Here is a 12651-nt window from a genome sequence, read left to right as displayed (position 1 = left end):
CCAAGTGACTCGTGTGCAGGAATTCAGGAATGTTAGTCAGCTGGGAAAAGCCCCAGAGCAAGTCCACAAGGAACGTAATCTTTGAACCTGTTTGTATTTAAGGAATCTGTTTAAATTTGGAATCTCTAAAGCAAGTGCCTGTGTCGCTGGCTTGCTATGGTCTTCAGTTTGGGGAGTTCAAAGCCACGTGTGTGCCAGGGTTCTGGCGATTTCTTTTCATTGTCAGGGTATTTCTATTTTTTTTTAATATATATATATATATATATTTATTTTCTTACTCGTTTGCTAACTTTTGGAATCTACCCAGAGGACACAAAACACACCTGTTGATTGCAGCACTATTTGTAATAGCTAAGATATGAAAACAACCTAAATGCCCCAGAACAGATGACTGAATCAAGAAGATGCCGTCTAGATACACAGTGGAATACTACTCAGCGATCAAAAAGATAAACTCATGCCATTTGGGGCAACGTGGATGGTGCTGAGAGAAAGAATATTTCTTTTGACCCCGTGCCTCGTAGTTACGGGCTACGTGAATTGGCGGGTGTTTATGGGATTGTTTGGTCAAGTCCAGTTTGAGAACTTGAAAGTTCATCATTACCAATTATGTGCAGAGACTCGGAGGTCTCTGTGTTCTGAGCAATGCCTGAGGCTGAGTGCTGGCTTCCCACGCCCCTGACCACAATTCTAGCCTGCTCGGGTCTCGCCAAGCCCACCACAACCACCACACATAAAACAGTTGCTCCGCCTCATCCTCACGCCAGCAGATCTCTGGCCCCTGCCGAGTCTTCGCGCCCAGGGACCACCAGGACATTCCCGGGGACTCTCCACGGGGCAGGAAGCATTTGTAGTGTAGCTGGCTGGAAGGCATGAGCCTGATGAGTAGCCCGGCCCGTCACCCTCGGCACTGATGCCGTCCGCAGCAGACTAACCCTGAGTTTGCTGTTTTCTTCCCGCCCTGCAGAGATATGTGCAGTGGTCTCTGCCCTTCATTGTTTTTGGAGCCACAGGCCTGACCTCCGGCCTCCTGAGTTTGTTGTTGCCAGAAACCCTGAATAGTCCCTTGCTCGAGACATTCTCTGACCTTCAGGTGTGTTCATATCGGAGGCTGGGGGAGGAAGCGTTATCTTTACAGACCCTGGAACCCCCTCAGGTACGATGATGTTTTTCTTAATAGTTCTCTCCTGTGGATGAGCCTGGTTTGGGGAGAAAAGGAATGTTCTGCTGAGAGCAGCTGAACCAAGTGAAAACTGCTAGGAAGCAAGGGTGGAGTCTAATGGTGGCTGATTTCTAGGAGAAATAAAGATAATCACGGATTTTAGTAGCTGCCTTAGAACCCTCGAAGGGCCTAATTCTTTGGGAAATAGAGTCATAAAAACACTCTGTTGAGTGGCTAGGAAGTAACAGTCACTGCAGAACCAAGACATCAATTCACTGCCTTTTCTCCTCTTCCGCTTCAGTCTTCACACAAGGAAAGTGCTCTGGGGAGTGAGAGTGAGGAGGAAGAGGAGTTCTACGATGCCGATGAAGAGACCCAGATGATCAAGTGAGGAGGCAGCCCCACCCCAGGAAAGAGCACCCTCTCTGTTCCTCAGCTCAGGCGGGTTCTCCCAGGAAGCCTGGTTGAAGGAAGATGGGCTTGGACATAACAGAACTTGGTGTGAACTGGTATTTCCAGGCACAAAGAAAGTTGGACGAGAGGTCTCCTAGCAGAGGACGCCACTGTATTAAAGAAATAGTTAATTTGTCCAAAATTCAGGGCTATCTCAGAATCAGGGCCTCTGGCCAGAACGCTAGCTTAGCTGCCAGCGTGGCAGCGGATGGGTCTCTAGAGATTTGATTCTGTCGCTTTTCCTTCATGCCCTCAGGGCAGATCAGACAGCGTTCTCACCATTTTAAGTGGGGTGAGATTTCGTCTTCAGGCCTGGCCCCGTTTGCTTTGGGGGGACCGTGTTTGGTTTCTGCCCCAGCCACTGCTCCTACCCGGAACCCTGGAGCTGGTGTGGACATTTCAGTTTTGTGCCAGAGGAAAAGCACTGAGCGGTCATTTGTGTGACCCACAGACTCCGCTTTACTCGGACCGATGAAATCGGGGTCCTCTGCGCCGTCCCACCCAGTGAGTATCTCATGCCTTTGCTCCCGCAGAGGACCCACTAGGAGAAGCCGCCTGGACCAAGCAGCTCCTCGGCGTCAGGTGAGCCGTGGCTCCCTTTCGGTGCCCGCTGGTACTCAGACGCTGTCCCTCTTCCCCGCCCCTCGTGTACCTCACCAGGAAGACCTCGGCCGCGGGCCCCTGTGCCAGCGATAATTTCAGACCATGAGCAGAAAGGGACCCAGTCTTAGAAAAGCAGAGGCAGTTACAAAGGGACGTGAGGGCGCCCGACCGCTAAAAGCTAAACATAAAGGTGCTGTTTGTAATGACCAAGAGAAACAAGTTATCTGCCACATTTTTGTCTTGTGTTCAGTGTTGGGCCGGGAGGCTTGGGCAGCACTGAGACCCAAGTCTGCCCTGGCCTACACGGAGCAGCCCCTGCCTGCCGAGGCACGCGCCACAATGTCCGAGCAGATGCTGGACTTCCATTCCATGCCCCCAGCTCGAAAATCAGCCACAGTCAGGCTTCGTTTCCAAAAATCATGTGCTGAAGCTTTGTCTACACAGCTCGAATGTGACCTCAAGAGGAGTTTTACCTTAGGGTCGACACGCTTGGAAGCATTGTTTTAGGTTACTTGCCCAATTAGGAAAATATTTATATTTCCAGGACTTCCATGTCTACTAATTTCTTGGAGAAACAGAAACTGCGTTAGCGGGAAAGAGGAAAAATGTCGTGAAGGCTAATGGTTGCTTCTGGAAAGCCGGGAGGCACCACAGGTGGGCTGGCTATTCTCCTGTCCTCCATGGTGGCCTCTCAGCTATGCTGTATCTATCCGAACCTTGAAGGGTATTAAAGTACTTTCATGTCCTTCATTATGTATTCGAATGGCTTTTCATTGATAGGCACCATTTAAAGTCCATTAGGTTGGGGATAACGGTGTCATAATATTAAGTGTTGAAGAGAGGAGAAAAGGGAATTTCCTGACATCCAGGCAGATGCAGAAACTTATTCATCAACTAGAGTACCCCATTGCGAGTCCGCATGGAAGTTTAGTGACACCATGCTACTTCTCCATGTGGCATGAGGGATTTTCAGGTATTTTTTACCATAAACCATCGTTTGTACAAACAATGCCACACACACTGGCTCTGTGTAGGCATACATGTGGATTTGTATATCATATACAACCAAAACAGCTTTGTTCAATAACTCTGAGACTAACTGTGTTGATGGCATCGTATTTTCCATGTGCGTGTTACAATGGAAATAATTCTAGCAAAGACGAAGGAAGGTGGTTTCACACTTGAGAAGCAGATCCAGCCGTCAGCTGCCGAATGAAGCACCTGCAGCTAGAGCCACCTTCAGTATTAGTCTTTGCCTCGGGCCCACGTGTGCAAGGAGATGCGTGCAAAGATGTTCGCTGTCAGCATGAAACCATGAAATAAAATACCGTCAGCACAGAAATGTACAGACACATTTCTATATTCATAAAATGGAATGAAACACGAGAGTTCTGTGAGGTAGGTGCATCTCAACAATGTTGAACACAACATTGGCGAGATTTTGCTACATCAAGTCATTCCACAGTTAAATTCTTTAGGGGATAACTGAAGAACCTGCTAATGCAAGATACTGACACGCTTTTTCTGCCCTGTTACAGTCAAGACTACTAATAGTCTCTTGCAAAAATAGAGAAGTCTCTTTATTATGAAAGAGAAACATTATCCCCCTTCCCTATGGGTTATATTTCTCCTGAAAAAGAGCTTAGCATCTGTGGAAACATTCAAATAACTTCTCAGCTGAGACCTTGGAGCTCTGTAACAGAAAGCTTAGAGAGATTACTTATTTATTGAAATATGTCAAGTGCAGATGTAGCCAAATTAGTATTAAAATAACTTTAGTCTAGATCCCACAGAACAATGGATTTAGCATAGATTAGATTCTTAGCTTTGCTTCAAGATACAGCTTCAAGACATAGAATGAAATTATCATGTGAGATGGGTAAAACAAAATTCACCCTGGACCTGCAGAGTGTCATAAAGGAAAAACTTACCAACTTGTGAGCATAGCATCCAGAAAGCACAGAAAAGACAATGCAACAGCAAGCCCACTGATGGAGAGCTGCTCAGGCCCCGCCTCCTGGGGCCCAGGACAGGATGAGAGATGATCCAGAGGGGTCAACAGAAAATTCTCAGTGTTGGGAGGCACGGGAAAGTGGGTGAGCATCCATCGCTTCAGACTGGACTTTTTAAATCATTGCAGCTAAACTGTTCTTGTTGGTGAGAGTACAACAGGTTCACGTGCTTCCTAGAGCCACTTTCATGATCATAAAGGTATTTCTTTAGTAAAAGCAGGCATGCTTTCCCATCGCTGCTGCAGGAGGCATGCATCCATTCAATAGCTAAATGCAAAAAACAGACCATAATGTATGTTGGACCACCTTCCCTGCAGGGTGATCTGCCAGCCTCCCTCACCACGCTAGGCCTTTCGGTGGGGAGTGAGGAAAGGCTGACATTCAAGATTAAGAGGAACTGAAAAACTTCCTGCCAGGCAGCTCATCGCATCGATGATCCTTCTGGAGAAAACAATGACCAGCGTTCATCATGCATTTTTTTTTTAAAGATTTATTTATGCTTACAGAACTGGGGTGCAGGCCAGTGATGTGGTGGGTGCGAGGATTCACCAGAGACAGAGTGGGGAGCAGAACAGACAGATTGACTAAGTACACTGCTGAGGGGAGCAGCAGGAGGGTCTGGAGAGGTCTGCCAAACCGTGTGGGTCGCCTCCGGGTCAGGGATCCAACTCGGGCTGCAGTGGCTTCAGAGAGCTTCACAATGCAGTGCTTTAGCCCATTGCACCACAAGGGAGAGCGCCTCATCATGCACTTTAAAAGTCCCACAGTGACCCCCGTGAACACCCTGACTTTCTCGATGATGCCAAGTATGTGCTTTATGTCTGGATCATGTTTGCATCTAACATGGCATAGGTCAGAGAACTTAATCCTGAAGTTTAGAGGAAGGAAGATGTACTGAGAAGAGCAGTTCACTGTCAAATAATGTTCTCCCGTGTTATTTATTGTAATTAATTTTTCCATTTCCCTGAATGGATGATAATATCAAGGGAGGAGGAGGAAGAGACCATTTCGCTTTCACAGGAAGAACAGAAGAAGGCAGCGACTAGGAAGTGCCAATCAAACAACTTTTCCATAGAGAATCCCCAGGGCCTGGTAGTTTTTGTAAGCAACAGGGCATTTTATTAGTTGCCTGATAACTGTCACACAAACTTAATGGTTTTATTTTTTTTATATATATTTTTGAAGATTTATTTATTTATGCATACAGAACTGGGGTACAGGCCAGAGGTGCAGGGGCAATGAGAGGCTTCACCAGAGACAGAGTGGGGAGCAGAACAGGCAGATGGACGAAGTCCACTGCTGAGGGGAGCAGCGGGTGGGTCAGGAGAGGTCTGCCGTACCCTGTGGTCACCTCCGGGGCAGGCAAGGATTGAACTCATACTGAAGTGGCTTTAGCTTCTCAGTTCTGTGCTTTTTAACCCGCCGCGCCACCAGGGAGGGCCCACGTAATGGTTTTAAAGAACACAAATTTTTTTTCTGTTATGCTTCCAGAGGGCAGGTTCTAAAATGAGCTGGTTATGGGGCTAAAAACACAGGGCTGGTGTTTTCTGGATTCTCCATAGACAGTCCCACTCCTTCCGGATGCTGCAGGCGGGCCTGCATCCCTGGCCTCGTGGTCAGTCGCCTCCCCTCACCCTGCCTGCCTCCCTTTCATGAGTGACCTTTGTGGCTACTTGAGGCCCTGAGCCCATCCCCCTCCGTGTGATGTCCCCTTCATGGCATCTGTAAGGCCTTGTGCCACAAGAGTAGCACTCACAGGTCCTGGAGATTCAAACACGGAGGCCTTTGGGGGTGCTCATTCAGCCCGTCCTGGGTGTCCTAAGTGGGTGTCATTGCGAGATTCTAAGTCTATGGCACCTGTTGTGTCATTTCTGCCAAGTTGTATGTCTTATGGAAAAGTCAGGCTTTGTCAGGAGAAGCCAGCCCCAGCCCAGGACTCCAGCTTCAAGTTTGTTTGTTTGTTTTCAGTGAACCCGTTTGATAAAATGAACTGCTTACAAAAGAATTTAAACCTGAGACTGTTTTTGAGTTGTATTAGTGACTGTAGCTGTATTCTCCAGCAGTTTTCTCACCAAATCCTATTATTTCCTTTGTTACATGCTCCTGAACATTGCATCATTTTCCATGATAGCACTGACTGTGTAACTGAATAAATGGGATGTGTTCCCTTCTAGATCATAAGCTCTCTGTAGCAGGAAACGTGTATTTTTCCTACCGCACACCTGCCCACAGTGCAGGGCCCCGTGTGTGATAAGCATTCAGATATGTTGAAAGAATGTGGGACCCCTCATGCCCTTGCAGGTGTGCCATGTGGCGCTCAAAAGCAAACAAGGTCCATATCTTATTCATCTTGGTAACTTTTCAGAACCAGCAGAATAAGCAGGACACTGACACTGGAGGCATTTTTTTTTTTTAAAGATTTCTTCATTTACGCATACAAGAACTGGGGTACAGGCCAGAGGGGTGGAGGGGATGACTCACCAGAGACAGAGTGGGGAGCAGAACAGGCGGATCTACTGAAATACACCGCTGAGGGGAGCAGTGGGCAGGTCAGGAGAGGTGTGCTGCGCCCTGTGGGTCAGTTCCCTGACCTGGGATTGAACTCGTACTGCAGGGGCTGCAAAGAGCTTCATAGTGCTGCGATTTAACCCCGTTGAGCCACCAGGAGGGACCCTGTTTTGTTTTTTAATGAATGAATTCTCAGACACAAAGCAGTTGCAGTGGGTTTGGCTTAACGGGACAATTAAGTAACGTACTGAAGATAGATATTCTTCCCAACATCTATTTGAGAGGGTCGAATGGATGATTTAGCTCTGAGTAAGCAACTTATAAATAGAAAAACCTTTATTCCATCTTAACTGTTTCTTTATCTCACTATTTTGTGTAAAATTAGTTAAGAGTTAGATATAAACAAGAAAAAATGACCCCTTTTAAGAAAGTCTAAAAATGGAAGTACACCAAGAAAGATTGATTTAGAAAATAGTTTTGTCTATACATTTATAAATATGTTACCAAAGTCCCATCCATCCTACTGAGTTGTAGAATAGAATTCCCCTCTGGTGATTTCTTTTTCTAAACTAGATATGTACTTGTCCCCTTAGAGAAACAGCCTCCCTAGAGGCTGGCTGTAAAGATACTCTTTAGAAGAATTTATGGCATAATCGTTGATGTTGTAATGTTCAGGTCTCTTGTCATAATTCATCCAATGTAAACAACATACAGAAATTCAGAGCTGCTGTCAGCTTAATGTCAGGAATTTAAGGAATATGACCAAGAAGTGGGAAAATCACTAAGTGTTGGCTCAATGTCTAAATTTTTAACTCAAGTTGGCTCTCGTATGTTGGAAAATATACGTCACCTTTGATTTATCAGAGGAATGCTTTGTCAGAAGAATGAAGAAATACCTCAAAAAAAAAAAAAAACAGTAAAGCCTAAGGGGGAAGCTGGACCATTAGGTAGTAGTATTTCTTTCTCATTTCTGCCACATTCCTGAAGAAACTTTATTAATTGACAAGTAGCCTCCAAAGCGTCTTCAAAACATGACCTCAGATGCCACTGGGCGATAGAATGCCATCACTGTTAGCTCACTGCGGTCCTAGCGGGGAAGTGACCTAACAGATGCTTTTCTCACTGTGAAAGAATTCGTAATCTTCCCAGATCCCAGGCCATCAGGGAGAGGGATGAGCCTTGATAAGCCTCGACAGATAAGGAGAAGAATGACTGTGTAAACAGTTGCAGACCTGGAGTAGCAGCAGAAAAGTTTGGGAAAAGTTTTTAATCCAAGAACAAAGTGAGCGTATTTTATTCTTGTGTAGCTAAGCCCTGCATTAAGCTGTTGACAAGTCTGGTTGTCAAGTTTAACAAGTTTTGTTGATGAATGGATCAGAAAATGAGAAAGGAGGTGGTAACCCCAATTTGGTGTGGCTTTCAGTATCCTCCTAGGCATTTCACATCACCCCGAATAGCTTCAAGATTATCCTGAGAAGATGGGCGCAGGTGAGCAGGTACGCTCTCTGGCTGATTTCTGATGGGAGAAACTCCCTTGGAAACAGCATTCTGTTCATGTATCGAATATCTAGCGTACTTACATCTGCCAGTCTCCATCTAGGTGCCGGTTTAAAAAATAATACTTATTGCGCATTGTTCATATTCCAAGTACTTGGAAGAAAACTACTCAATCATGTGGTGGACGAGAAAGCCGAGGCACTACTGAAGCCACTTTCCCAAGTCCTCTAACTCGTAACCGGCAGGAACTTTCCATTGTTAAAGCCTGAATTTTGGAAGTCACTTTTTTTTATTCCCTTGTTTGTTTTTTACGACTTTATTTTTGAAGTTTACATATTGTTTGCATCCTTCTTCATTTTCATACAATGTGTACTTTATCATCTCGTGTATGGTCCCAAGAAATTCCCACCACCAATTCACCTATGTCCATAGAGCTCTTCCCACCCGTTTTGATCCACTTTCCTCTTCCCCAGAAGTCACTTCTTCAGGGACGGTACCTCAAGGTACATGAGAGTCCTTTGCTTTGCGCCCAGCCTCATTCCTTCCATGGGCTTCTGATTTAGATGACACTAGTGATGGTAAGTAGCTATCTGACTCACCCTGTACCAGATCGCCGTGTAAGTACGTTCTGTTTCTGAAATGTGGTTCTCAGCAATCTCTTAGGTAGGTTTACAACCCTTTCTTGATGAAAACAAGGTGACTGATGGCACTAAGTTTCTCAAGACCACAACTCTGTTTAGATCCGTTTCCACATGTCACAGCCCATGCCCTACATTGCCCCAAGCGCCTGCCATGAGAGACAATTCTAAAAAGAGGAGACACTCTATTTCAAAGACTGCTAGAAACTGCTCCTGTTTCTCTCCAGTTTCCAGGACAAGAACAGTAAATTGAGAACAGACCCTGGTAGAATTCTTCAAAAGCTGACTCAGGCCTTTGATTGCATGCAGACATCTAATTAGATGATGATTTTACCTGTATTTTTAGAACTATTGAGATTTTTCCTCCAGAACTAAGTCAGTGGAGCAATAGATTTGTCACTCAATAATGTACCTTGGAAATCTTGTTAAGACTCTGACTCCTCCTTAGGAATGGGCCAAATCTAGGTGTGCACTGGAGAAGCTAGAATGTTCCTCTTTGTCTCCCTGCAATGTTCTTTGGGGTGACTTTTGTTGCTCACTTTAGGGCAGCTGTGAACATTCTCTTCCACCAAGTACATTAAAGAAAAATTCACTGTAGGCCTATTGTGTGTCCAGCATGGTAGTCTTAGAATTGGCAGATGTGGGAGAGGTGAATTTTTCAAGCTGTGAAGTTCCCCAGCCTTTGATCTAAATGGCATAAGAAAGTTGAAGGACTGTGGGTCTGAAAAGGTGCAAGTAGAGAAAGCTTCTGAGATCCAAATTTGGAAACTGGCTAGTAACAGGAATGGACTTCTTTTTCAAAGAAGAATTTCTTGAGATAAGAGATCTCAGGCTGAGTCATCTGCTAGTGATTTGAAGGAAGACTAAGTCACATGACACCTAAGCTAGCCATCATGCTATTTAATTATGTGCTGATTAATTAGTTAGGCTAAAATTCTACTACCAAAGAGCTTACTACTACTGCGAACATTTCCTCCTGGAAATTCTCTCTCCTCTAAATCAGACTGACCAGTTAGTTTCCAGCCCCAGACCCAGCAATCGGGGCCTTCTCAGCTCACAGCTGTTTTTGCACTTTCCTCTTTAAACGTCTTCATTTGATGCTTAATAGCTTTCAGTTTGGAGTAGTGAAAACTACTCCCAAAGACATAGTAAGAACTCCTAGAAGTCCTGGCGATATCTGCGCGCATACAGTTTTAGACTTAGGGAAATTCACCTTTTCCCTTCTTTGACCTGAAATATTAACACCATTTTTATTCTAAGTCTGTTGTGTTGATTACTCAGTGGTATATATGTAAATTTCCAACTACCACGTTGCACGAAGCTACACCACTTGAGAACTACCAAAAACCGTGAAACAAGAATTTAATGGGCACATTTTAAAAGTGTTTTAAGATGTGAACTCCTATGGTATCTTTTTTCCAAAAATGAAATTGATATCGACTAGTTCAAGAAAATGCATATTTTCACTCGATCGACTTCATTTGCCAACTCTCATGGAACTGAAGAAGTAAGACTTTTCCAATATCTTTCCCCTATCTTTAACATCCTTGAGCTCCGCGGTAGCCCAGAGAGGAGCCCACCATCTGCCTTCTCCTACCTCCTCCCACTTTGCTGAGGAATCCCTGGCTTGGGGTGGAGCCTGGAGCCTCCAGGTGGAGGAGGAGAGAGAGGATTATAAAAAGCGCCTCCTCTAGACTGGATAACACGTCTCCCCCCTTTGGATCCAGCTTGGAGCGGTAAGTGTGGGAGAGAGGAGGTGACTGGGGGTGTGTGTATCTGTGTGCACTCGCGTGTGCGTGTGTGTTCGTGCACACACGCGTGTTCCATCTAGAGCTCCACAGGACACGGAGGAGAGAAAGCCAGGAGCTCTGGCTACACCATCTCTGGGCCCAAGGCATGAGAATGAACCCCGAGAACCCAAGCCAGAATGCTTTGCGTTGTTTTTTAGCGATGTAGTGCTGCTTGCGGGTTCTCTGGCTTCAGGTGTGCTTAGGGGAGAGGGATCTGGCCAGAGGCTCATCTGTGCTTGGATCACGGAAACCAGAGGGAGCTTTGGTGACGGTGTGTGCAGAAACGCAGTTACAGATGACATACATCAGCCTTCAGGGCAACAGACGGGCTCGCTGTTTTAAAGACAAATTCCCAGCCTCACGAGTGTCTGCCGCTTGCTCGCTGCCTTCTCGTTTTCTAGTCTCAGGGAGAGTCAGTTTTCTCTCTGTGCAATCGCAACACCACCAGCTCTGAATAGTGACTTTTATTGTTTACATATTTAATTCTCTTTTGATTCTAAATATGGCACACACTATGTTAATCGTAAAAAAAGAAAAGAAAAGAAAAAGCTAACAGGGACAATAAAAATTAAAAATGTAGTACAATCCAGTCAGAAACCCCGTAACGGAGAACTTTGACTCCATGCCGGGGTCATGTTTTGTGACTGGCTTTTCCCCTATTGGTCAGTATTACACAAGCATTTTACTGTTACTAAATCTTTCGCTCTATGTTATTTTAAAGTCTGTTAAGTCTTTCATCGTACGGAACTTGTTAGAACGTGTTCAATTGCTAAATATTTGTTTTATGTCCAGTTTTTCCTGTTATAAACGCAGATAGTAAGCCCGACACTCCCATGCCTTCAGATAAGGTTTGGGTCAAAGGGCATGACTTTAAACATTTTGCTGACTTTACATGTTTCTCGTAACTGGAAATGGAATCTGTGTTCTTTAATCACTGCGTTTGCTCTTTTGTGGATTGCCTACTTTAGCTCTCTGCTTGTTTTGTGTTGTGAAAATGCTTTCTAATTTTACAGTTTTGAATTTTTATTTAGTTTTCAACACTTTAGCAAATGTGCCTCCTCTATGTTTTTCGAGAAATAGTCCGCTCCTCTTTTTTTTTTTTTTGGCTTTCCTTTGTTATTTGGTTTCACACTTACTTGTTTAATTTACTTGGAGTTTATGTTGGTGTGTGGAGGGAGCTAGAGCTAGGGGCCCGGCTTTATTTTTTTTCTGAAGAATGGAGCATTTTCCCCTGTCATTTTCTCTCACTCCTTTAGTTTGTCCCTCTGGATTAAAAATGCCTTTTTTTATCTCAGCCTGTGACGATGCAGACTTCATTCATTGTCATGGTTTTGGGGTCCAAAGAGGAGCAGGTCAGACTTGGAAAGGCAACAAGAGACTTCGACTTTACAAGTAGTATTTTATCGAATTATCTATTTAAAAAGGTCAGCAGCAAAAGGACGAATGTTTTCATTTGCGATGTTTGAATGTGTGGGTCTGTGGCCATCTGTTGTGTTTCATGGTGTTCTACAAAAAATTAGGAGAAGTATGTATTTCCTGGGAGTTTCTCAGCCTAGCACCTTCTTAACACATTAGCAATTAATTTTAATAGTGTCCTTTACAGTGATCCTACTTCTGCTGAGTCAGTTTTTACTTCTGCTGAGTCAGTTTTCTCAATATTTTTCTAGGATATCATTCACTTTTGCATGGATTTTAAATTGATTAACAGAAGTTTAGCAGGGTAATCTCTCCATGTCTGTGACTATTTTTTTCTGATTTGCATTTTGTGTATTTAAATTTTTACTTGATCAGATGAGCTAAAGCATCTCTGTGTTGGTTCTGTTTTTAAAATAATGTCCAAGTCCTTGGAATTATTTTATACATACCATTATTATTTGATTTCTTTTAAAAATATATGTACTTACATTCTCTTTTCCATGGTGTTTTTCACATTTTTTTGAGCATTTGATAAGATCGGTCATGATTCTATGTTTTGTTATCTGATCTGT

The 12651-nt window shown here is 44.4% G+C and overlaps 1 protein-coding gene across 1 annotated transcript in view; it reads left to right on the top strand.

Annotated features, from left to right (window-relative positions):
• SLC22A15 (solute carrier family 22, member 15) overlaps positions 1–2935 on the top strand; it is a 42465-nt gene extending 39530 nt beyond the window's left edge. Inside the window, exons 11-14 of the mRNA XM_004689487.2 lie at positions 968–1156; positions 1464–1549; positions 2149–2197; positions 2763–2935. Of these exons, the coding sequence (XP_004689544.2) occupies positions 968–1156; positions 1464–1549; positions 2149–2197; positions 2763–2780 (342 nt within the window). The 3' untranslated portion in view covers positions 2781–2935. The remainder of the gene's footprint in view (positions 1–967; positions 1157–1463; positions 1550–2148; positions 2198–2762) is intronic.
• Positions 2936–12651: the final 9716 nt, after the last annotated feature.

Source organism: Condylura cristata, unplaced genomic scaffold (assembly GCF_000260355.1).
Source record: "Condylura cristata isolate star-nosed mole 26May11 unplaced genomic scaffold, ConCri1.0 scaffold00026, whole genome shotgun sequence".
Classification (NCBI taxonomy): domain Eukaryota; kingdom Metazoa; phylum Chordata; class Mammalia; order Eulipotyphla; family Talpidae; genus Condylura; species Condylura cristata.
The sequence above is the reverse complement of the archived record's forward strand: the minus strand, read 5'-3'. Positions and strand labels throughout refer to the sequence as shown.